Genomic DNA, 24,146 nt, shown 5'->3' with positions numbered 1-24,146 from the left:
AAGTGGCACAGAGTACAAATATTCGGTTACAAGCCAAGCATTCAAAATCCAGAATCCAAAATTTGACTTGCAGTACCAGTCAAAGGTTTGGACACACCTTCTCACTCAGTGTTTTCTCTTTCTTTATATGTTCTACGTTGTAGATTAACACTAAATCATCATCAAAAATATTAAATAACACAACAAGTAAAATATGTTGTACAAAGTAAGTAAGTACAAATATAACGTATTTCCTTTTTATACTACTTTATTCTATTCTCCTGCACTAGCTCTATTTTGGATGCCAAGTATTGTACTTTTTAGTCCACTATATTTTTATTTCATACTATTACTATTACTAGTTGTACATTCAGATTGATAATATAACATATATTATACATAATATATATATAATGTGTGGACTAGTAATGAAAGAGAAACTGGAATATTTAGACTACAGAAGAACTTCTAATGCTTATAATACTTTATAAACAAATGAGTCTGGTTGTATTGAGGTTTTAATGTAAAAAGATTTTGTCATATTTATGTATTTTATTCTTTTTTATATACTTTTTATATTCATATTCCTCTTAAGAATTTGTATCTGCCATGGTTGTTTGTAAATTCATTTTTTAATAAAGTTTTTTTATTTATTTAAAAAAGAAAATGCACTCATTAAATGTCTCATATAATTTCAGACTGCGCCTGAGTATCCTCGGCTCGCTTGCTGAGAGTTTAAACATATAATTTATAATGGTAAGTAACCAGGTATATTTACTCAAGAACTGTAACATGAAGCAGCTGGTGTGTGTTTTCATTTTAATATATTCCACTACACTGTACTGATTACTCCATTTATGTGGCATTTAGTGTGAATAATTACTTTATGGATTAAGATATTACATAATAAAATATGTTGTACTCTGAAGGGGACCATACTACAAAGTTAGTACATTTTGCTGATAGTGCTCCTGTATTTTTTATTTCTGAACTTGTAATAGAGTTTGTTTGTTTTTAACTTTGAGACAGCCTGCTGCTTCTTTTACTTCCAACACTATTTAATTATGTGCAGAGGTTAAAAAAACATTTGTTGTTTCAACCTTCACTGTAACGATGTGTTGATCGTGAACGAGCTGGTTCAAAGAGCCGTCTCTTTTAAGTGAATGATAAGAGCCGGCTCCTTGTCCAAGAGCTGTTAAGTGCTGTAAATCCAATGTGAACAACTGGCTACAGCAATTTATTGATATTAAAAAATGTCGTTTTTACTTTTGAATATGTAGGGGAAAAAAACAACTTAAAACATACTTCTTTAGCCAGGCTTTTACCTAAGGTGCCTGGACATTCACTGCTGAGTTTTTAGGTCCTGATCACTCCCTGGTACTTTTATATCTGGTGCTTATTCACTGTACATGTCTTATCTACTTTTACTGCAGCTGTTCTTAAATTACGTTTTGTACCCTATAGGTCTTAATTTACTTCTTAGTTGTTGTAGTTTTATGCTTTTTACTCTTCTTTTAATCTCTAGTTTTTCATGCAACTTCTCTGTTGCCTTAAGAACTGTTAGTTGTTGTCTATTTCTGTTTTTACTCTGCTCTGTGAAGCACTTTATGAAAGGTGCTATATAAATAAATAAATAAATAAATAAAGTTGAGTAGGAAGGATGTATTGAATAATTTAAATGATATATGCATACACATTCAAACCAAACAGTCAAAACAGCGCTAAATTTGGTGGTAACATAAAGAGCTGTTTGGGAACGGAAAGAGTCAAATGATCCGACTCCCTAAAAAAACTCTAACTTCCCATCACTGTTCTCTGCTGCTCGCTGACCTGCAGTCAGTTTTGTAACACTCTGGTTGCTTCGCAACGGCTGCCCTTGGATTGAGTAAACAGATCCCAGAACAGCGGTGAGGTGTCGTAAAGTCTTAGGGCTCGCTAACGTTAGTTAGTGACGTTAGTCGTCACTTTACGGCAGCGCGCGTGTATCTGGAGGTCAGCAGAGCTCGAGCGCTCTCACCTGTAATTAAAGACTCGGTGTTCTCACCTGGAAACTCACCGAAGATCCAACACACACACCGACAGCACCGCGTCTGTCTCTGCCGGTGACTCCAGCAGCTCGTCGTTCATTGGTTCACCATCTAGCAACATAGCTCGCGCTTGCTAACGTTAGCCAGCTCGTGCTCTCTCTCTCGCTCTCTTCACCTGTCTTCGCCAGGTGACCCCACACACAAACACACGGATCATGGACAACAACAGCTCACAGGGCTCGGCAGGAGGTGCCAAAGCTGGAGGTCTCGGGGGTTTGTTTGGAGGAGGCGCACCTGAATACTCCAACACGGAGCTCGCGGGAGTCCCACGTAAGACACACACACACACACACACACACACACACACACACACACAGCCAACAGCTACTTCACATCTACACCGTCAGGCAGCAATTATTATATCGATGACAGGAGAGAGTCTCCTCCAACACCTCCCTGAAGGTTCTCAGTGGGGTTGGAGGTCTCCACTGATGGACATGATGATGATTATGATGATGATGAAGTCCAGTGTTCAGTGGTGAGGTCAGAAGGGAAGGAAGAAAGTGTCCAGGAGCCTCTCTGATGTCTTATGATGTATTATTTATTGACACTTGGCCCAAGGAGAATTAGAGACACTCTCAAAGTCAGTCAGAAGTGCCTGAGTCAGACTTTAAACCCCTACAGGTAACATGTCAAAGAAAAGTCAACTGTCTAGGAAGGCAACATAAGGTCTCTTCGAACCGAGCCAACAGCTACTTCACATTTACACCGTCAAGCAGCTTCACAGCCCTCACGTGTCTCTTAAACAGACGTTGCATTAAGATTGCAAGATCTTCTCCAACACCTCCCTAAAGATTCTCAATGGGGCTGGAGGTCTCCACTGATGGAGATGATGATGAAGTCCAGTGTTCAGTTGTGAGGTCAGGAGGGAAGAAAGAAAGAAGCCTCTGATGTCCTATGCTGTATTATTTATTGACACTTGGCCCAAGGAGAATTTGAGACACTCTCAAAGTCAGTCAGAAGTGCCTGAGTCAGACTTTAAACCCCTACAGGTAACATGTTAAAGAAAAGTCAACTGTCTACCTATCTATTATGTCTAGGAAGGCAACATAAGGTCTCTTCGACCCGAGCCAACAGCTACTTCACATTTACACCGTCAGGCAGCTTCACAGCCCTCACGTGTCTCTTAAACAGACGTTGCATTAAGATGATTATATCCCTAAAGGTTCTCAACGGGGCTGGAGGTCTCCACTGATGGAGATGATGATGAAGTCCAGTGTTCAGTTGTGAGGTCAGGAGGGAAGAAAGAAAGAAGCCTCTGATGTCTTATGATGTATTATTTATTGACACTTGGCCCAAGGAGAATTAGAGACACCCTCAAAGTTCATCAGAAGTGCCTGAGTCGGTCTCACATTCTGCTGAACTCATGCTGCTGGTCAGACTTTAAACCCCTACAGGTAACATGTTAAAGAAAAGTCAACTGCAAGCTATCTATTAAGTCTAGGAAGGCAACATAAGATCTCTTCTTGAGATAGACTGGCACCTGCTGTCCTCAAGCAAAGCCAAACAACTACTCCTGCCGAGGACCTCACACGTGACCCTGTGTAACCTTCATAACACAGCTGACCTCGAACCTTAGACCTGACCAACTGCAACAACCCCCAGGTCATAAAACTGCCCCCACAGACTTGTCAAGCTGGGCCCCACCCAGGCATCGCTTCAACAACAACATTTCCACGACCGCAGGATGTTTCTTCAGACATGGTTCTTTAAGAAAGGAGAAGCTACTCACAGCATCAGCTAGGGTTAAATAACTCATTGCAGTAATTATCTGATACTGATTTGCTTAGTTAAATCCAGGTGGTGTCTTTCTAAAGTGTCTAAATGTTGAGTCATGTCTGTCGTGATGTCATTTCAGTGACAGGAATGAGTCCTCTGTCTCCTTATCTCAACGTTGACCCTCGTTACCTGATTCAGGTGAGCTACAGCTGAAGTTAAATCACCTGTTTTTTTCAGTGTATATTTATGACTCTAATCACTGTTGATGTTGTGTTTCAGGACACAGATGAGTTCATCCTACCCACAGGCGCCAATAAAACAAGAGGAAGGTTTGAGCTGGCTTTCTTTACCATCGGAGGATCCTGCATGACTGGTAAGAGATGATCAACACCTCCTATAACATCACACAGCTGCCACGGTTAGTCGATTTAAAAGGTCCAGTGTGTCAGAATATGGCAGAAATGGACTAAAATATTCATACCTGTGTCTTTATTCATGTATAATCACCTGAAGATAAGAATAAGGATGTTTTTGTTACCTTGGAATGAGACTTTTATGTCAACTCTTGCAGTGGGCGCTGCAGTCCACCACGTTCCTACACTAGTCCAGACTGGATGAAATAGTATAGGTCCCTTTCATACATGTGGCTGATGTAGTTTCTCCATCATGTTGGGCCTCACTAATGATTTTGAGGCTGAATGGGAGCAAATCTCTGCAGCTGGACTCCAGAAACCTTGTGCAAAAATCTTTCTAGAGGAGTAGAGTCTGTTAAAATGTCAGATTCTGGTTTTCTTTATGTACTGAATGTCTCACTCAACCCTTTCTGCCTCTTTGTTTTGACTGCAGGAGCAGCACTTGGAGCTGTAAATGGTCTCAGGATGGGTCTTAAGGAGACCAGAGACATGGCATGGTCCAAACCTCGTAACGTACAGTGAGTATGAGTTCAACTTACCAGAAATTTTAGCACAAATATGCATTAGTTGAGTCACTCTCTAAATGTTTGCCTTCTCTCCTCAGGATTATCAACATGGTGACCAGACAGGGTGCTTCATGGGCCAACTCTCTGGGCTCCGTTGGTAAGAAACTGTAACTCAATAACAGCAGTATTATCACGTTATCATGCATATGAACTGCATTTCTGATATGTGCATTCTCCTCTCGTCATCCCAGCCTTGTTATATAGTGTTTTCGGCGTGGCGATAGAGAAGGCCAGAGGAGCAGAAGATGACATCAACACAGTGGCTGCTGGGACGTTAACTGGGATGCTGTTTAAATCAGGCAGTATGTGTCTTTTCTGTTATTTGACCTTCGTATGACGCGACATCACTCACAGGTTTCCGTAGAGCCGTAGTAAAAGCTCAGAGTGTGTTGGCTCCGGCTGCTGTTATCTTGGCAGTCCTGCCTCTGCCGCTGAGCGTAGGTGGACCTGAGTCAGTCTGAGTGACGAAAACAAGCCATCTGTAACGGCAACTATCTGTCAATCAAAGCGGCCACACTGTTAATTACACATAACTTAAAGCCTTAATATCATTTGAACAGGTGAGTTATCTATTCACCTTGAACGTACCAGGCTGTAAACATGTTTATTTCTCAAACACTTTTGAGGGTTGACAAATCACCTTCACACTGTATGGAGCCGCGCGTCAACTGCAAACCATCTGGTACTTTGGCTAAAAAAAAAATATTTCCTGAAGTTTCTGTTTGACAGATGTTTATTTGACGTTCACTCATCACTCATTCTTTTTTCCTGTCTGTTTGCAGGTGGAATAAAAGGTGTAGCCCGAGGAGGTCTGGCTGGTTTAGCCTTGTCTGGTGCCTACGCTCTCTACAACAACTGGGACCACATCACCGGCTCCTCATCGTCATCATCTTCCAGGCTGTACTAAACCCAACCACCCCACCCACCCCTTCCCACCTCCCACACATCTGCTTCCACATTAGGGCCAAATATCTCTCAAGGACACAGCCTTTAACCACAGCGCTAAGAGGAATTAGACTCTGGTCAAATGCAGTGTGCTTTTCAGGGGAAGCGTGTCAACTTTCCTTTTCCAGGGAATTAAGAAGATGTGACAACGTGGACAAAATTCCACTGGATATCCAGATGTAGACCGTCCTCTAACACCACTCTCTTCATTCGTGTTTGTCCTCTGAAGTATTCCTGTCGCTGGTTTGATCAGTAATGATTTGTTATTATCATTGTTGCTAGTTTTGAAATCAACGAACCCATGACATTTGGGTTAAATAAGCCAATTTGTAAGGTGACATCTGGTGTGGGTCACCAGATGAACGGCAGTGGATTCACGTTCTGATTTTTGGACTTGAAAGACTCTTCTGTCGTAGAAGAGCGAAGATCTACACACAGAACTTAAGCCTTACGGTCAGTTCTCGTATTTATTGAAGCGTATCAGCAAGAAGAGATCACTGTAAAGCCTGTACCATGAACCCGCTGTGTTTTAAAAACTGAAATAAAAAAAATGGAAAATGTTGACAAAGATTTTGCCTTTTTTAAGCAATTTTATTGCGCAAATGTCGGCTGGATGTAAAAGATGAGTTAGTGTGTACTGTGCTGTGCTCTGTGAGCGAGGACTGGTGCGTTAGAGAAAACAATTATTGCACATTCAGAACATGTATTGACATCTGGAAGTGGATTTAAGTTCTGGGTCTGTGGAACATGAATGAACTGTGTTTAGAAAACAGTTTGTGGACGTCAAGACGTAAATCAAAGCAGTTTAGTGCAGGAAGAAGTCCCTGATGCGTGTTGCCTCGATCCAGGGGATGTAGGTGGCGGTGCGGGTGAAAACGCTGGGTTTGTTCTCCACGGTGCAGCCGATCGGGCCGAAGCTCACCACGCCGTGCACCTCCCAGCGGTCGTGTCCCATCTGGCACAGCAGAGGACCACCAGAGTCGCCCTGGGTGAGGAAGAAGCAGGGACATGGTCGGTAAGGAGGTGGGGAAATTTACATTAAATTAATTCATTCAACACACAACATTGTCTATAAAGTCCTCACCTGGCACGCAGCAGGCGGGTCCTCCTTGTCCCTGAATCCGGCGCAGATCATGGAGTCTCGGACACGGTCGCCCCAGAATTTCTTCTGCCGGCAGGTCTTGAAGTCGATGATGGGCAGGCGAGCTTGATTCAGGGCTTCTGCCAGAGACACGTTCTCCTTCCCGCCTGAAACGTGTTGAAGAACGACATTTCATTCAGTTGTCCCTTTGCATTAAGTGTTAATCATGTTAACGTTAAAATGCCAAACTAAGATGATGAACATGCTAAAAATCTAAATTATGTTAGGACAGCAACTTTGTATGGAAGCAAAGAAGGACCAAAATTATGTGAATATCAAAAGAAACTTCACTGAGCTGAACAATCTGTTATGTGTCTAATTATGTGGTTTGAATCGCTCTGTTTAACATTTAAAGGTCCTCTGTGATGTTCACATTTGAATTTTTCAGCTTGGTGTCAACTTGGACCTCATGACTTTTTTGTAAATCAAAAGGACCGAGAATAAGCTGATTAAGTTTTTTGCATAAAGAAATTTTCTAAAGTTTCTGAACCCTAAACATCAAGTTGTTTTTTTTATTGCACACCTTGAAGCCACAGGATGTAAAGTAAAATATAATATAATGAAGTAATCAAATCTCAAAATAAAAGTATTTAGTTGGTTGGTACTCAACCTTTTTCTTCCTGGGACCCCTTCTGGGTGGATATTTAATGTTACATCCACAGAACAACTGATAAACTGAACAATTAACTTAAATTAAATTGAGTTTTCCTGATATTTTTAGGACCTTCCTCTGTTCTGTGAGCTCTTAGGTTGTTTTTAACTAAACTACAAGGCAGAGTGAAGTCTCTTATCCTGTAAGACTGTTTATATCTTAAATCAAAATGTATGAAATAATTCATGTAGTTTTCTTCACAGAAATGAATGAAATGCTGTATATATTTAAAATCTAGATGACCCTTCAAAAACCCCCCGATTAAACTTTGCTGACCCTTAATGTGGGTCAGGACCACCAGGTTGGGAACCAGTGATTCAAATGATCTCTAATCTCACAGATCGACTTTTATATATCCCCTGTCCTCCACTCACCCCGGGTGTCTCCCCAGCCTGTGACCCAGCAGTAGTGTCCGGGGGTGAGGCCGGTCTGCTTGCGCGGCAGGCAGGCGTAGCGGATGAAGTTTGAGGGGATGATGTCTGTGCCAGCCTTCACCAGGGCGATGTCGTAGTCCAGCTCGCTGTGAGTCGGGTAACGGAAGTTCTCGTGCCGGTAGATTCTCTTCACGGGGAAAACCCTCTCTGGCGTCTCTGAGCGCTTCAGCTGGTGCTTCCCAAGGACGATCCTCCAGCTCCCAGCGTCCTCAGCTTTACCCCTGAGAGACCACAACAGTATTTAATGGTTAAAGTAAAGCCTATTTGTGTTTTAACCTCTTCTGATGGATGAGTTTCTTACTTTTGGAAACAGTGGGCAGCGGTAAGGATCCAGTTCTTGTGGATGAGAGTTCCTCCACAGACATGAATGTAATGTTTACTTCCCCTGGGACGGACCTGTGAGAGACAACCCAGATCAGAGATCAGAGAGAACACCTTTAATACTGAGCCACATCAATACAAAGACAGATTTTACCTGCAGAGAGACTTGCCACGGCCAGGAGTGAGGTCTGGCCTCGTTTCCAGACACAATCCTCTCAGCCATGTTGGGCTTGAAGTGAGCCATACCACAGTCCTTAGGCCAGTCTAGGAGGAGAGACATAAAAAAATGAGATAAAGTCCCAACAAACATTGAAATAACAGGAGCTTCTTGCTAAAACAGAGCTGTGGGTTGCGGTATGTTTGTCCTCACCCAGGGCGAGGAGCTTGTGCTGTGGCGTGTGTCTTCCTTGGGCGAGTGTGTATGCAGCTGCAGGCAGAGATGCCTTGCTTAACAGCAGCGGCAGCAGCAGAGACAGAAGGAGGAGCAGAGGAGGTCCGGGTACAGCCATCGTCTTTCCACAGAATCACCCGCCCGGCACACATCCCACGCTATTTATACCAGGCAGCAAGCACACAGCAGATGTACATACACAGGTACAGTACACACACACACACACACACACTTTCAGGAACAATGAGCTGTGTCACAACAAAGGCCGAGCCCTGGATTGTTCTCCTGTAGCTATGAGTTTCCACTGCTGCTCAGAGAAAGAGGATTTTGGGGAGTCCCATCAGCACTTTCACATACATATAGTATGCTCACAGTACACCAACACGCACGCAGGACAAAGGCAATACAGCACTGTACACAAACATCATCTCACATGACGTAAAGCAGTGACATAGTGACCTGAAGATGACCTTTATCTCTGATATCCCAAATCTACACTATAGTTCATCCCGTGTAAACATGACTCAGTAGAAAAGATGTCATTACCTGTGTGTTTACCTGCTTAAAGGTGTGTTATGTGGATGTTAATACTTCAAAACTGTGAGCAAATAAGGCTGATATTAGCGTGGCTCTGTGGCTGGTGATCAACAACTATGTACAGACATTCATGGACCCCAGAGGATGAGTCCAACTGACTTTGGTGATCCCCTGACTTTTCCTCTGGCCCACCATGACGGTCAGATTAAACTGTCAAATATGATTCAAGATTCTGTTACTGTGTTGCCTGTTTCTCACCTCAAATGTTATCTGAAAGAAGTTTTAGTTACTGTCTACCTGTAATTTGAGGAAGGTTGTGGCCATACAGACCAAGCAAAGCCCCAACTGCCTAGTGCTATCTTATGATTCATTGTAGCTCTAACCACTTTTTTGCATCTCTTTATTGCACCCCAGACAAAGGTGCTTTTGCGATGCTAGGAGGAATTGTAGTCACTTTTATGATCCTCTGACTTTAGTGTTTTATTGTTTTTATTTCCAGTTGTTCTTTAACTTAGTTAGGATCATCATTTTATTGTTTTTATATTGTTATATCCTGATCCTATCAAAAATCTCTTTATGTTATGTTTAGTCAATATATTGTTTCATAAATCTGTATGTTGAATCTGTTAACATTTAGATTTAAATTTAACATTTAGATTTAGCATTTATATTTAACATTTATATTTAGATTTAAATTTAACATTTAGATTTAGATTTTAGATTTAGATTTAACATTTAGATTTAGATTTAGATTTAGATTTAACATTTAACATTTAGGTCTAACATTTAACATTTGGATTTAAATATTTAAAATAGCTCTAAGTTGACAAATTTTGTTGTAAATGTGCAAAAAAGTGACTCTCAAAAATTCACACCAGTTTTTTAAACATTGTTTTAAGCTAAATGTAACAAAATGTTGCTGTTATTTTCAGCGTGTGCCACTTTACAAACGGCACCCCATAGTTTCAAACTCTTAAAATTCAATATCATCATTAACCTCAAAAATCCTGCATCTGCCGGGCTATTGTCGGTTCATACAAAAACACAAATACATGTGAAACATTTACAGTTTAGTCAAACCTGTTGCCATGGATCCAAAGCAAATAAACTATCTGTATGGCTTAGCTTGGTCGAAAAATAAATCTTCATGTAATTTCAGTGCATTGACCATTAAGACCAAAAAATAAGAACAAATAAATAAAAAGCAGCAGAGACCCTCCACACCAGCTCTACACACGTCTGTGAAAATATGACAACAATAACTGCAGTGGAAGCCACTAGTGAGTCAAGCTTTTTTTTCCCCCTCCGTGGTGAATGAGAGAGAATGTGCCCGCTCATCTGAATGGCCAACGCCTGAATGGTCAAACCTCACCGCGCTGTGGTTCACCAAGTTTATACTCAACTCAACTTTGTGTATGTTTTCCACAGTGAATGAGTTGAGCGAGTGTGGGAAGAGAGGGAGGGAGGGCGAGTTTAGTGGTTTTAGTTGGTTGTTTATTCTTCAACAACATGTTCGAGCTGAGTCACCTCCTGTGTGATTATCTGTGTAAATATTTGAGAGTAAATCCACACATGCGCATCCACAACATTTCCCTCATTTGTCAGCTGTAATTTTAGTGGGGATTTTTTTTGGCCTTATGTCATCTTATGTCAACAAACTGAAGAATTATTGTTTCAGTACAACCAAAAGTACTAATTATGCAGATTTGTACCTTTCACAATGTTATATTATTATAAACATTGTGTTTTTAATAATACTGATGCCCTAACACCACGGTAAACTTGCTTAGTTACAGTATATATTATATGTATTTATCATTTATAAACATTTTATGTTTTGTGTTTATACTCTCAAGTAAAAGTAACTTAACCTGTCTAATAAATGTTAAATGTGGAGTAATATTTCTCTGTGGAATGTAGTGAAGTAGTAGTATTATTGGTTGTTAGCTGTTCGCAGATTTATCTGAATTTGTACATGAAGATATGTGTAGAAATTGTGTCATGATTATTAAATAATAATTTATTTCAAGGATTCATGTCCAAAATGTTGGTTGTATTTTGTGTTAATGTTTAAAAAAACAAACAAAAAAACACAAAAATATTGCCCTAAAAATTTCAGAAAAAATTGTATTTCAAAACCGTACCCATAATATTAATACGTTTTAATTGATTTTGATTTAAAAATAGAACGACAGAGATACAAAGACAACATGTGGTTTTACTGTAACAGCTACATCATGAACATCTTACTAGAGGTGGAAGATCACTAAACAGGTGATGTGACGGGGCACCGAATGAAGTTACAAAAAATAAAATAAAGCCCTAAAAAGTCCTTAGTCCAGCATGTATGCAGCCTGAGAAGCAAACTCCAGGGTAAGAAAAGTCAACAGAGTATTTGATGCTGTGAAGTGAAGCCAATGCAGAAGTGCCAAAAAAACGCAGTTCCTCAAACGGCCACCTGAGGCCGGGTACAGAACGAGTTAGTCTCATTCAACTTCACAGCAGAAATAAACATGTTTACAGCATGGTACAAAAAACGCTTCTGGTCTCTATAGTTAATTTCCTCATTCGTGACAACTGTACTGAGGCTGAATTTCTATTTAACTCATCCGTTCAAATTATATTAAGGCTTAAATTTATGCATAATTAACAGCATGGCCGTTCCACCAACGATCCACGTCTTTGACCCTTTTCGGATCCTCCGGGAGGCGAAAGGACTGCCAACATTTTTATCGACTCCCTTCTTTTGTCATCTGCAGCATGGTGTCTGAACTATAAGAGAATGTTTAGGGAGATCTTAGAAAGTCAAAAATCATCCTGAAATAATTAATAATTGATTGATGAACAGTGGATCCTCATGAGTGGAGGAACAATTGCATCTCCACCTTTTTACTGGCAGCGTAATAAAACCACATGGAAGCGGGAACTGCCCTCAAAGTCTCGCTGAGCTTATGAGTTTATTAGTAGTGACTCTGTGCAAACTTTAGATCAACTTTGAGTAATCAATAAGCTAATCAAAGACGTTAGATTAGATCCCTAGATCAGCCGTCCACCTTCCTGCAGCCTCCACACCACCCTGGCCTCCTCAGTGACCTGATCACACTCCTCTTGCAGCTGTATGCACTCTCATGTGAGGGTGACCTCGGCTGGCTGGTGCCTTCCTCTCCGTACACCTCGTCCTCTTCTTTGGCATGCTCTCCCTCGGCTCTGCTTATTCTAACAGCTTCTACCGTTTCCTCCTTTTTGATTCGTCCTTCCTCCTCCGCCTTTCTGCCTACGTCTGGTGTCCCCTTGCTCTCCACCAAACAAGTCGATGTAACAATCATGACAGGTGGGTTAGGTTCTAGGGTCTTGGCCTTTACCACGTTCGATATGAGAGGAGGCTTTGGTGCTTTCTTCTTCTTCGAGCTACGTCTCTGTGGTCGTGGGCTGCTCTGCTGCAACAGATGTTTCCTTATGGCTGTGTTCAGATCCTCCGGATCCAGAGATGCTCCGTGAACGTCCCATGTCATCCCTTCCTCGTCCCACTGCACCTGCTTCATGCTGCTCCTCCTCCCCATCATGTCCCTCTCCTCCCCCTGGATCTTCAGACACGACCTCCTCCTGTCCAGATAGTGCGACGAGGCAGAGTTCCACGTCTGAGCTCCTCGTCTCTCCTCCTCGTCTCCACTGCTCACTGGAAACATGCTGGAGGACGGTGATACCAGATTGGAATTTGACCCCACTGAGGACTTCAGGTTCAGTTTTGATCCAGGTGGAGAGCCTAAGATGGAGTGGGAGCCCATGTTGGAAGTGGAAAGGTCCTTCCTGAGGCCCCACAAGGAGCCCATTGGAGAGGTCGTTTGCACTGCCACATCTACCAGGTCCGGCTGGGAAGTCATCGTACCTTCCTCCCTGCTGCACACCTCAACCTTTGGGGTCTTTGTGATGCCCTCTCTGGTGTTCAAATTGCACCTGCAGCACTCACCCAACAGTGAGTCACTCAAGGAAGAAACCAGCGGTGACCCTCGGCCTGTCAGACAGCTTTGCCCCGGCAGTTTAAGATGGCAAACTCCTGAATCTTGCACCTTTGCTGGAGAATTAGGCACCAGGGAGCTTAAGATTCGCACTGGGCTCCTCAGTCCTCCACCCTCCGATAACTGTGTGCCACCAGGACTGTGTAGTTCTTCTGTCACATCATCAGCAAGACCTCCAGGATCTGATGATGCACATCCCTCTGCTATGATAACAGATGACGGGATTGAGGAAGGGTTTGTCAAAGAAAGCAAGTTATTCTCCAGGAAGCCTTCGTCCCCTGTGCTGGCGAGGTGGAGGAGACTGGAGGAGTTTGACGGCAAGGGTGAGGAAGTGGGAGCCTGCTGGGGTGACAACAGTGGAGAGCTGGTGGGTGAGGAGTCTTTCGGCAGATGTGTGCTCAGTTTTAGTAGTGAAGAAGAAGAGGTTAAAGGATCTTCAGGTGGTAGAGTTGGTGTCTGCAGAGGGGAGATGAAGGGAGAGGGTGTGGTTGGTGGAGATGTTGGTCTGGACATTGGAGAGCCCAAAGCAGAAGAGTAAGGGGTGTCCTGGGTTAGACTGAAGGGGCGTGAGGTCCCATCTTTCCATATAATCGTCTCTGGAGTGCTTCCGCCGCTCTGCGTGCTGCCACTACACTCGCTCCATCGCTGCACGTTGGCGACCCAGCGTTCGCTGAGCGCAGGAGGGCTTTCCACCTCCACGTTTTGGGCTGCGAGTGACAGCTGGTGGCTGTTGGTGGCGTTGATGTGCTGCCACATGACAGTCAATGAGTTCTGCTCAGCCGAGTGTGTGTTGGTGCTGGAGCTGCGTCTCAAGTCCAATCTGGTCCAGGTCGGGTCACGCTTGTGTGGCGGACCTGTTGCCATGACCACATCCATGGAGCTCTTAGAGAGGGAGAAAATAGGCGCGCCATCGTCCTCATCCTCAAGTCCCACAGTCCCAGCTTCACTGGAGAAAGAGACAGACTGACTGCTTGAATGACAGGCTGGCCGGTAGCTCTCAGATGCCGGGCGGCGAGGCCTCGACATGGCAGCAGCACCAACCTGTGAAGAGGGACACATCCTTGAGTGTTCAATTACTCTTTATTCTTCTTAAACTGAGTTTTTTGGACACTTGGGGGCAGCACAAACAAGTTGTGAATGCACAGACCTTATCTTTCATTTTCAGTTAGGCACCTACTCCAATATTCACCCTTTTTTTTGCAATGTTTTTGGTCTCTACCAACTCCTGAGCGGAAAATCTGGCTCTGAAGATGCTAAATGCTCTGCAATGTTCACCAGCTAGTTGCTATCTGGGCAGGCAGGGCTGGAAACAGCTGCCTGCTGTGGCCTAAAACTGCACCAAGAGCGGTGAGAGTGAATCATATCAGTAACACATAACCTGAGGCAACCAGCGGAGTCAGTACTCCTGGGTCAGAAATAGTCTGACTCATAACCCCTGTAAAACTACTAATTTTAGTTTTTACACTTTGGTTTCTAAGCAGATTAAACTAAGGTTATATAATGTTGTTAATGCTGAATCAAGTGGCCTTAAACTTTATATTTACGGTACAGAGAGTGGCATCAATCTCCTCACATAGGTCTCTACAGGAAGGCGAATGAGTGTATGTATCCAAAAATGTTAAACTATTTTCTTTAATCGTTTAATTCTTTCCAACGCTGAAACACTCAACCCAGTCACGCCCACATACGCCCACACGTTCACAGGCACTCCCAGCTTAACCTAATGGGATTACACGATCCAGATTATTTGATTATTGAGACAAAATGCAGATTGACCGAGACAGTTGGCCTTTAATTGACAGGAGACAAAGAAGCAGAAGAGACAAAGACAATGGGCGGTAGAGGTTATAAGAAATGACATAACAGTTTTCTTTAAACAGAGTCGCTGTGCAACTTTATTCTTCTGTGTATTTATGCTTTTAAAGGCAGATTATGCTTCTTTTTCTATTGAACGTCAATGCTGCTCTAACTGATTTAGTGCCAAAAATACATGAATGAATCCGTATTTATGTTAAAACCTTAAAAAATAGTTGAAGTATTTCTGAGCTGAAGTTATCCTACTTTATAATTTGTCTTTACTAGACAAATTAATCCACATAAATGACAGAAATACAGTGTGAAGTCAGATAAAAGAGGAAAAATCTCACCTTTTGCCCTCTTCCCTCCCTCAGAGCAGGTACTACTAAACGGCGTCTCCTCTTCCTCCCCTTCCTCTGGTGATGACTTATCTCCAGCTTCTCCTCGGGCCTCTTTTAAGTCAACCTAACGTGAACTTCAGGGTGAAAATGAGGATTTCTCTGTGTGAATGTTTGTGTATGTTGCGTGTGAGTAAAAAAGGAGGGCCATTGCTTCACCTTTAGCTCCGGGGATTATCTGTCATCTCATTAGCTGCCTGTCCAATCTCTGAACAGAGCCTGTGTGTGCATGAGTGAAACATCAGTGGGTGGATAAGCAGCTAAAGAGCATTTTGATTCAGATCAGATCAGTTGTCAGGGCAGTCATATTACATGTGTGTATAATCATTTACATGCGTACTGTTTGGGAAGGGGATCAAATGTAAATATTTAAAGCTGTGGATGAATATAAAACCAGACTAAGAGTCTTCAGACGTCCTAACAGCAGCAATACTTTGACCTAAATGCTCATTTCATGCTGACATACTCGCAATACCTATTACCATGTTTACTGTGATGGATTATATCAGTGGCTGGAACCACCAAAGGTGCTGAAAGACACACTCAACAGTACGTTTGACTTAAAAGGTCATTCAGTAATTTATTATTGCACTTGTTGAAGCAGTCAGTAAAGATAAAAATCAATACTGCAGAGGCCAAGATGACAAGATGGTCTGCGTTTCCCATTATTCAGCAAATAACTTGAGAACAGCATCAGGATTCTTTTATTTACTTTATTTATTTGACTTGATACTTGATTTAATAGAGGGACAGTAAACAATCAAAAATCATTGCACCAGAGTAACAGCTCATTTGCACCAGTTCTTGTTTGTGGGCAGGTAGACAAAGAACAACCACAACATAATAAATACTCCACATTACATACAGTCCATCAGTGTTCATGAAATTACTGGAAGTCAGCAGCTGGTGAAATATGTCCAACAATCTGAAACACAACAGCATTGTTTGCAGATGTTCATCTGTAATATGAAATCGGATTTTCTGTACATTTTTAAATTAGATGAAACATTTTAAATCAGCGGTTTTGGTCCTTTAAATGTGTGTGAGTGTGGCCACCGACCAAAAAGCCAGATAACAGCGTGAAATGGTGAGAATCAGCCAGCTGTGTCGTGCGCTCTCCGCTCTCACATACATTAAAACAGGTCGACTACAGTCGTAGGAAGACGTGGAGCGTTCTACCTTCTGCTGAAAAATGGCAGGTAAGCCTTCTCTAACTCCATTAGACTGAATCCTGCTGTGTACGTTCTCTGTTAATGTGTTTGTCTGTTCAGACCAGGTCTTACTGTTGGCTGTCGGTCTGTCTGTGGGTCTGCTGTTCCTGCTGCTGCTCGGTCTGATGTTGTACTGTCTGTGGAGGAAGAAGAAGAAGAAGAGCCAGAGCCAGTATGAAGAGCTGCTCTCTACAGTGCCTTCAGTACCAGCATGCTCTGCTCCGGTTATCCTGGTGTCTCAGGGCTCCTGGGCCACGTTAGTACCACGACTATAACGTCCTATAGTGCTTTTCTCTCAATGCTTATTTGTCTTTTAAGTTTTAAGTATGAGTTGGTATTTTAAAATACTGCAAAAGGAGGTAAAGTTTTAAACATTTTTCTGTGTGTATGTGAAAGGCCCTGTGAGATCCCTTTCACCCTACCTCCTCGCTTCACGACACAAAACCAGGGTGACCTGAAAAACGAGGAGAAGAAAGAGGACGAGGAGATAAAGATGGAAGCACCGAGAGACATACTAGCCCATCGTGGGTCACTCTCAGTAAGCAGTAGGTCATTACTGCCTTTATTTGATACGTGCTGTGTCCCTTTGAATTTTTAGTGTATTGAAACTTAAATTCAAGGATAATACTGTGATTAAATAATATGATCTATGAGAGAGAAGACTCATTGTTGTTAAAGATGTGATTTGCTATCCATACAGCCATCTATTCAGATCAGACTAAAGTCAAAACCTGTCCCCATCAGGATGGTATCCGGTAGGGTCAGTGCTGGCTGGTCTCTACTCTGTCCCTCCTCTGAACGAGGTGGTGGCCCCTCCACCCGGCATGGCCACCCGTCTCTGCTTCTCCGTGGAATATCGACACAGCAGCGAGCAGCTCATGGTCTCTTTGCTCCGCCTGGGCAACCTCCCTCCACGTTTCCACGGAAACGTCACACTGGTGGCGCTCCGGCTTCTTCCTGACGACCGGCGTCCTCGTCAGGCAAAAGCCCGGGGCACGGGGCCCGACCCGGAGTTCAACGACTGCTTTGTTTTCCAGGCGAGGACACGAAACGATTCACAGAAGATTAAAAGTTGTTGAGACCTAAGAGAGAAAAGAACAGAAGCTGAAAAATTATTCAAATACTTAAAAGTACTAATAGCACACTGTAAGAATACTCTATTACAAGTGAAAAAACTGCATCAGCATAAGCAGGACAATGTATTTAAATATACAATATACATTTCTACGCAGACGATACTCTGATTTATCTACGCTGTCACTTTGTACTCTCTTTGTTGGTTTGAAGCTCTTCGTTCATCGTTATTGTTGTTTATTTCATTGTGTTCTACCTAACTGAGATCTATTTTCTGTATGGTTCATCCACAGGTGTCGGGAGTGTGTGTGCCTCAGAGCACCCTGAGCGTTTGTGTGCTGAGCGTGGAACAAGACGGCAAACGCCATGCGGTGGGCAGAGTGTTGTTTCCCCTGGAAGGGGAGCTCGGTCATGCCGGCAGGGTGCTGTGGAGGGACCTGGAGAAAGAGGACGACACACAGGTAACACACACGGGATGTTTTTTATGTGGTCATAAAGGCTCATAATCATCCTGTCACCTCTGATCTCTCTCAGTGTTCAGAGCTGGGTGACGTGCAGATTTCTCTCAGCTACAGTCCAACTCTGCAGCGCCTCTCTGTGGTGGTCCTGAAGGCTCGAGGCCTACAGCTGCTCACTGATGCAGGTATGATGCAAATCCACCTCCCTAAGTCTGTCTGAGTAACCTCGCAAGCATTTGTAACACAGACACACCTGTGTGTTTCCCAGGTGTGTGTGTCCAGGTGAGCTTACAGATACACACTCAAGTGGTGAAGATCAAGCGCAGCTGTGAGGTGAAAGGCGAAAGCGACCCGTATTTCAGCCACAGGATGACCTTTAAACTCCGCTCGCAGCACCTGGACGAGGCCTGTCTGAGATTTGAGCTGCAGCAGCCAAACGACGTCCGCTCAGGTGAAACAATCAACTCAATGTGCATCTTATTTTTATTCTAGTGTGCTGTAATATTCCCACGCACCATCAACAGATCCCACTTATTTTGAGCTTTGCTCTGTCTCGTTTCTCCCAGAGCCTCCAGCCTTACTGGGAGTGCTGGTGTTGGGTCCCTTCATGTACGCCAGAGGCCCGCAGCTGCAGCACTGGATGGACATGGTCAACACACCGCAGGAGCCGGTCAAACTGTGGCACGGACTGTGCAGGGCCACCTAACACACAAATCACACACACATGATGTTTATATACAAAACAATCACTTGCATGAAATGCACATTTCTGACATTAATTTGAGGGTCATTACCTCTAAATTAAGATCCTTTAATAATCACACTCATCTGGATCATCTCAATCATCATTTTTGTTATTACTGAATGTCTATAATGTATCCTTTGGGTTTATACTAAGCAACAACTAAACCAATGTCATCTGTATGTGACTAAATGTCACTGAAAATATGTGTACAAACAGCCACGGCAATACATATGGAAAAAAAAAATGCTGGAAATAAAATTTTGTGAGAATTTTGTCATAAGAAAACACAAGTGTGGTTTCATTTAAAGCAACTTTTCTCATGTTGATGATACATCGATGTGTAAAACAGGTGAATGGTGTCAACTTTGTGCTTCAGGTACAAGCACTTGTGAGAAGTACGTAACACTTCACGGCACAAAGTCACACACCACCAACTATTTCACAGATTTTGGTGAAACTGGATCATATTTTACAGAGAAGGTTTTTTCTGGTTTTCCCCTCTGATGTCCTCCGTCTGCTCCGCCTCAACTCTTTGTGATTTACAGAGTTTCCTGATGGACAGTGAAGTAAAATGCTCATGCTCATGTCATCTCAGTTTACTAGCCAGGCTGCGAGCTGATTGAAAGGGGGAAGCGGAGGCGGTGTCGTGCCAGAACAAGAGCTGTGGGCAAGTGGGCAATGTAACTGGGGCTCAGCAGCCTCTATTGACATAATTTTTCAAGTTTTTCCTCACTCGAACCGAGGGTCTAAGGACAGAGGGTGTCACTCCCTCTGAGGCAAATGTACTTTGTGACTTTGGGGCTATACAAATAAAATCTGATTTGATTTGATAATGACAGAGACGAAGGAGAGAGTAAGCGAGCAAGAAGCCACCGAACAAGAGTAAATCTGGGACTGGCTTTTAGTGGTTGGTGAACTAAAAGGCTGAAAGACAGACGCAGAGCTGGGCTGAATGCTGTTGGACTAGTCAGTAATATTATCTGTCTGTGATCATAACAAACACATGTGTCCAGTTGTCTATATTTACCACAGTGGAGTTGCACTCTGAAACACTAAGTGTCGCTTTGATTTGAATAAAAGTTTAGTTGAACGATCCTTTTTTTTTTAAACTTTGCTTTATTTCTTTTTCTATATCTGCATCCAAAGCTGTTTTTTCCTGATGTTATCCAGCAGGGGGAGACTTCCACCTTTCTGTCCGTGAACGCAGCACTCAGTTTGAGCCGCAGAGGAAGTGAGTGAGGAACAAGCATGGACGGAAACCTGCAGCTTTAAACTTCACATGCAGCCTGGCATCATGAAGATCAACGAGAACACTTTACTGGAGGGACACAGAGTGCTGCTGGTCCCTTACAATGCAGACCACGTGCCCAGGTAACATCAAACCTGTCTGTCTGACTTATACTGAGAGAGAGAGACAGAGACAGAGAGAGGGAGAGCATCACTGTCTGTCTGTCATCAGTGTTTGAATGAACTTTAATTTTTTATAATTTTTTAAGTCAGAAAAGTGTGCCACAGGAGAATAACTGTTTATTATTAATTATTTATTATGAAGCTGACTTAAGAACAAGACCTGTGTTTCCATGGCAACATAATTTGTAGTTCAATGACACATAAAGAAGCAGAGGTGGATGAAGTACTCACATCATAACAGTAGTAAAACCACAGTGCAGAAAGACTTACATTAAAAGTACTAAAGCGTTTGTATACTTAAAGTACAGATTATGCATATATATATACTATATCTATATATATATATATATTATATATATATATATGCACACTGTCAAGTTATATTGTTTTGGTTGGACCACAGTGCAGAAAGACTTACAGTAAAAGTTCTAAGCGTTGGTATACTTAAAGTACAGATTATGCACTATATATATTATATATATATATATATATATATATATATATATATATTATATATATATATATATATATGTGCACACTGTCAAGTTATGTATGTTTTTGGTTGACCACAGCTCCGCCCAAACTTGAAAAGCTGCTTGATCTTTTAGAAGGACGCTTTTTTCTTGAAGGTGGTTTCCATCAAAACCAGAATGAAACAGGATTGGTTGATAACCTTTGGATATATAAACAAAGGATATGAATTAATTTCAAATAAATCTCAATAACAATCCTTAACTAATCAACAGTAATCAAGTGTAAATAATGCTTCAAACTAATCGAATCATTCAGATGAATTTAGCATGACACACGCACAAAGACACATAAAGGAATAAGCAGGAGTGCAGAGGGGTTGCTGAATTTCAACAACTTTCACATCAACGCCAGCAAGACGAAGGAGACGGTGATCGACTTTCAGATCAGATCAAATCAGTCGTCATCTCATTCACTGCTCATAAAATCATCCAAATTCATCATTTCACACAGCTTTTCTGCAGTTATTGTGCTCCATATTTAAGTGAATTGTTCACTTTATCAGTTGTTCTGTTCTGTTGATTTACCCAGTTTGTCGTGGTGTCAGTTTTCCTTTTCTGCGAAGCCACCTTCAGTCCGTTTCCCTGTTTCAGGTATCACGAGTGGATGAAGTCTCCCGAGCTGCAGCAGCTGACCGCCTCAGAGCCGCTGACCCTGGAGCAGGAGTACGACATGCAGAGGAGCTGGAGGGAAGATAACGACAGTAAGGGGGTCGCCTACCTGCAATGTGCACGTGAAAAATGACACTTTTATCCTCTGTGCATGCTCTCAGGAGCTTTCCACATCAGTCGGCGTGTATTAACAAGCGACAGTTGATCTTTAATAGCTAGTTTGGGCTATTAAATATTTTAAATTCTGTCTTTCAGAGTGCACCTTCATCATCTTGGACAAGCAGCGGTGGATGGACACCGGTGTAGAAGAAGAAGAGCTGTGCATGGTGGGGGATGTCAACATCTTCCTGACTGACCCCACGGACACCACCTTGGCCGAGTTGGAGATCATGATAGCAGGTGACGGCCAAAGCTTTATCAAACATCTCTGTGTCTTCACTGCTTTTTATTTTATTCTATGATAATTATGATTTTTCTTGTTTTCACAGAGCCCAGTTACAGAGGCAAGGGCATCGGGAAAGAGGTGACACGCATGATGATGTGCTATGGTGAGCAGACTGAAGCTTAAAAGAGGGAAACGTGTGTCATACAGTTTGTGACTGGCGGTGATCAGTGTGTTGTCTCCCCACCCAGGAGTCACCAAACTTGGGGTCAAAAAGTTCCAAGTGAAAATCGGGCTGGACAACGAGGTCAGCATCGCCATGTTCAAGAAACTCAACTTTCAGGAGGTAAATAAGATCACACGTCATGGTCACCGACTGAGCGTAAGTGACTTTAACCGTCGCTCACGTGTCTGCCGCAGGTGTCGGTGTGTAAGGTGTTCAAAGAGGTGACCCTCGAGATGACGGTGGACGAGTCGGTTCGGATGAGGCTGCTGGACGACGTGGCCGACATGAAGGAGAGAGACTACAGACAGACCTGCAGCAACAGACAAGAGCTGGTTTCATAGTACATACTGGAGCGTCCTAAAGACTTCCAGCTGTGGAGGAGATTCTTTCACACAGATGTGCAGCACAGTCCACTTTAATATACTGTGTCACAGCCCTGCACAGATGAGAAGTAACATTTACTGAGTACAGGTTGATGTACTGGTTCTTTATGCAAGTCATTTTTATTTGAAAGCAAATACTTTTTATGTTAAAGCCTCCATATTTTGAATATTTCCTCCGCTCCGCTTCACCTTCAGACGTAGGAGCTGTTATCTATGCTCTCTTCAAAGCCACCGGACCAAACTAACAAAAAAACAGTAAGTTTACAAGAATATTTCCGCGTCCCACTCTGTGAATTGAGGATTTGTAGCGACCAAACTAGAGCTGGTGATCGTTGACAAAGTTTTTGGTCAACGTGGCAGTCAAACTAATCTCACTTCAGAGAAACTTGGTTGTATTTATCTGTCCAATAAGAAAAACAGGTGTGAGAATATTTAATTTCTTGACAGTTCATGAGTTCATTTATTACCCTAAACATAGCAAAGTTGGTTTCTTTCGGCTCCGGCTGGTTTGCAGAATAAAATAAATGTCAGGAAGGTTTAAATGACAATAATTTGATTTGAGTTTAAACTAATTCCTGATATTCCCTATTATGAATTGCATAGTTAAAAGGCTGTTGTGGAGCTGTTTGGCTTTAATATGGAAAAACTATTTAGCCTGTATGGACAAAAGTATGTGGACACATGGACATTACACCATGTCATTAATCTGCTGCTTTAATAGCCTGCACTCTTGTGGGAAAGCTTTTCTTTCATTCATCTATAAGAGCGTTATTGTGGATGGGCATTTCTGTTAAAGGATGAAGCCGGACTTTCATCCCAAAGATGTCAGATGGAGCTGAAGTGAGGACTCAACACCGAACTCATAAAACCATGTACCAGGACATTGTCGGGAAGAGTCTAAACCAAACCATAAAAACAACCTCTGTCCACAAACCTTTGACCATGTGGTGCATATTTTAAATTTTACTTTCAGCATGAGATGAATGTCTCCTTTTTTACATTTATTATGCACAACACAGACAGCCATGGCTCAGCGGTAGCGTGGCAGTCCACCTGTAATAGAAAGGATTTTGTGTGTATAACATGATTAATGAAGTTTCAACTTAAACTTTCGAGCTGTTAAAGGAATCGTATGACACTGTGGGAAATGATACCGCTCTCATGTCTATATGTTAAGTACAAAGCTTCAAAGACTGGAAACAGGGAAACTGAGGTCATAAGGTATCAAAATCAGCATGAGTAAAGCTTTTTAATTGACTCTGACTTTGATTCTTGTTTTATTAATCAGTACAGAAACCAAAGCATGAAAGCAACATATTGCTATTTCACGGCAGGTTACGTGCCGGACTATTTCTTGGCCGGGAGCAGTGACTTCCTCGAGTCTCCGCCGGCTGCCTGGCAACCTCACAGTGACCACAAAACTCTAGTTGTTGTTGCGTTAATGCACACTCGTTTCTTCTTTTTTTTTCCACTTCCTCTTCTACATTATTACACTAAAAGCCCAGAAGAATTAAATTAATTAAACTGTTTTTTTTCCTGAAGCATTATAGTTGTCTCTGAGAAGAAGTTAATCCTATTTAGTTTGGCATCCGATTGAATCTACAAGATGCAAACATTTTTTTAGCAGCAATACATAAAACACAGCTGTATGATGAGAAATGCATGAACGAAAGGCAAGTTTGTCTTTACATTTAACTCTATCAATGCTTTTTAAGGGGG

General features: G+C 42.4%; 4 protein-coding genes across 4 annotated transcripts; 3 read left to right on the top strand and 1 right to left on the bottom strand.

Moving 5' to 3' along the window:
- The first annotated feature begins 1,899 nt into the window (after window positions 1-1,899).
- timm23a (translocase of inner mitochondrial membrane 23 homolog a (yeast)) lies at window positions 1,900-6,273 on the top strand. Its single transcript, XM_010736497.3, has 7 exons — window positions 1,900-2,336; window positions 3,925-3,983; window positions 4,065-4,158; window positions 4,632-4,716; window positions 4,803-4,861; window positions 4,956-5,066; window positions 5,547-6,273. Exons 1-7 carry the CDS (start codon window positions 2,222-2,224, stop codon window positions 5,669-5,671), a joined length of 648 nt encoding a protein of 215 aa, XP_010734799.1. The 5' UTR covers window positions 1,900-2,221; the 3' UTR covers window positions 5,672-6,273.
- Window positions 6,274-6,337: 64 nt separating this feature from the next.
- Window positions 6,338-8,776, bottom strand: zgc:112285 (elastase-1). Its single transcript, XM_019271938.2, has 6 exons — window positions 8,628-8,776; window positions 8,412-8,521; window positions 8,238-8,332; window positions 7,877-8,157; window positions 6,794-6,957; window positions 6,338-6,694 (listed from the first exon to the last, which is right to left on the bottom strand). Exons 1-6 carry the CDS (start codon window positions 8,764-8,766, stop codon window positions 6,515-6,517), a joined length of 969 nt encoding a protein of 322 aa, XP_019127483.1. The 5' UTR covers window positions 8,767-8,776; the 3' UTR covers window positions 6,338-6,514.
- A 7,945-nt stretch (window positions 8,777-16,721) lies between these two features.
- On the top strand, window positions 16,722-19,114 carry syt15 (synaptotagmin XV). The gene is made up of 7 exons (XM_019271949.2): window positions 16,722-16,863; window positions 17,004-17,152; window positions 17,352-17,644; window positions 17,975-18,142; window positions 18,216-18,324; window positions 18,408-18,590; window positions 18,706-19,114. The coding sequence occupies exons 1-7, from the start codon at window positions 16,733-16,735 to the stop codon at window positions 18,843-18,845; spliced, it is 1,173 nt and encodes a 390-aa protein (XP_019127494.1). The 5' UTR covers window positions 16,722-16,732; the 3' UTR covers window positions 18,846-19,114.
- A 938-nt stretch (window positions 19,115-20,052) lies between these two features.
- On the top strand, window positions 20,053-23,690 carry nat9 (N-acetyltransferase 9). The gene is made up of 6 exons (XM_010736500.3): window positions 20,053-20,255; window positions 21,419-21,528; window positions 21,692-21,835; window positions 21,925-21,984; window positions 22,070-22,164; window positions 22,239-23,690. The coding sequence occupies exons 1-6, from the start codon at window positions 20,164-20,166 to the stop codon at window positions 22,383-22,385; spliced, it is 648 nt and encodes a 215-aa protein (XP_010734802.3). The 5' UTR covers window positions 20,053-20,163; the 3' UTR covers window positions 22,386-23,690.
- The last annotated feature ends 456 nt before the right edge of the window (window positions 23,691-24,146 follow it).

Source organism: Larimichthys crocea, chromosome XVI (genome assembly GCF_000972845.2).
Source record: "Larimichthys crocea isolate SSNF chromosome XVI, L_crocea_2.0, whole genome shotgun sequence".
Classification (NCBI taxonomy): domain Eukaryota; kingdom Metazoa; phylum Chordata; class Actinopteri; family Sciaenidae; genus Larimichthys; species Larimichthys crocea.
Note: the sequence above shows the minus strand (reverse complement) of the source record. Positions and strands in the feature narration are given on the sequence as shown.

What these genes read in the sequence shown, in the direction of transcription:
- timm23a (XM_010736497.3), top strand. Translation starts at nt 2,222, where the DNA reads ATGGACAACAACAGCTCACAGGGCTCGGCAGGAGGTGCCAAAGCTGGA. An exon ending in CGGAGGATCCTGCATGACTG is followed by an intron (nt 4,159 to 4,631) that starts GTAAGAGATGAT and finishes TTTTGACTGCAG; the next exon opens with GAGCAGCACTTGGAGCTGTA. An exon ending in GATGCTGTTTAAATCAGGCA is followed by an intron (nt 5,067 to 5,546) that starts GTATGTGTCTTT and finishes GTCTGTTTGCAG; the next exon opens with GTGGAATAAAAGGTGTAGCC.
- zgc:112285 (XM_019271938.2), bottom strand. Translation starts at nt 8,766, where the DNA reads ATGGCTGTACCCGGACCTCCTCTGCTCCTCCTTCTGTCTCTGCTGCTG. An exon ending in CGTGGCAAGTCTCTCTGCAG is followed by an intron (nt 8,333 to 8,411) that starts GTAAAATCTGTC and finishes TGTCTCTCACAG; the next exon opens with GTCCGTCCCAGGGGAAGTAA. An exon ending in ACCCGCCTGCTGCGTGCCAG is followed by an intron (nt 6,695 to 6,793) that starts GTGAGGACTTTA and finishes TTCCTCACCCAG; the next exon opens with GGCGACTCTGGTGGTCCTCT.
- syt15 (XM_019271949.2), top strand. Translation starts at nt 16,733, where the DNA reads ATGTTGTACTGTCTGTGGAGGAAGAAGAAGAAGAAGAGCCAGAGCCAG. An exon ending in ACGACTGCTTTGTTTTCCAG is followed by an intron (nt 17,645 to 17,974) that starts GCGAGGACACGA and finishes GTTCATCCACAG; the next exon opens with GTGTCGGGAGTGTGTGTGCC. An exon ending in AGAAAGAGGACGACACACAG is followed by an intron (nt 18,143 to 18,215) that starts GTAACACACACG and finishes GATCTCTCTCAG; the next exon opens with TGTTCAGAGCTGGGTGACGT.
- nat9 (XM_010736500.3), top strand. Translation starts at nt 20,164, where the DNA reads ATGCAGCCTGGCATCATGAAGATCAACGAGAACACTTTACTGGAGGGA. An exon ending in AATGCAGACCACGTGCCCAG is followed by an intron (nt 20,256 to 21,418) that starts GTAACATCAAAC and finishes TCCCTGTTTCAG; the next exon opens with GTATCACGAGTGGATGAAGT. An exon ending in AGAAACTCAACTTTCAGGAG is followed by an intron (nt 22,165 to 22,238) that starts GTAAATAAGATC and finishes TGTCTGCCGCAG; the next exon opens with GTGTCGGTGTGTAAGGTGTT.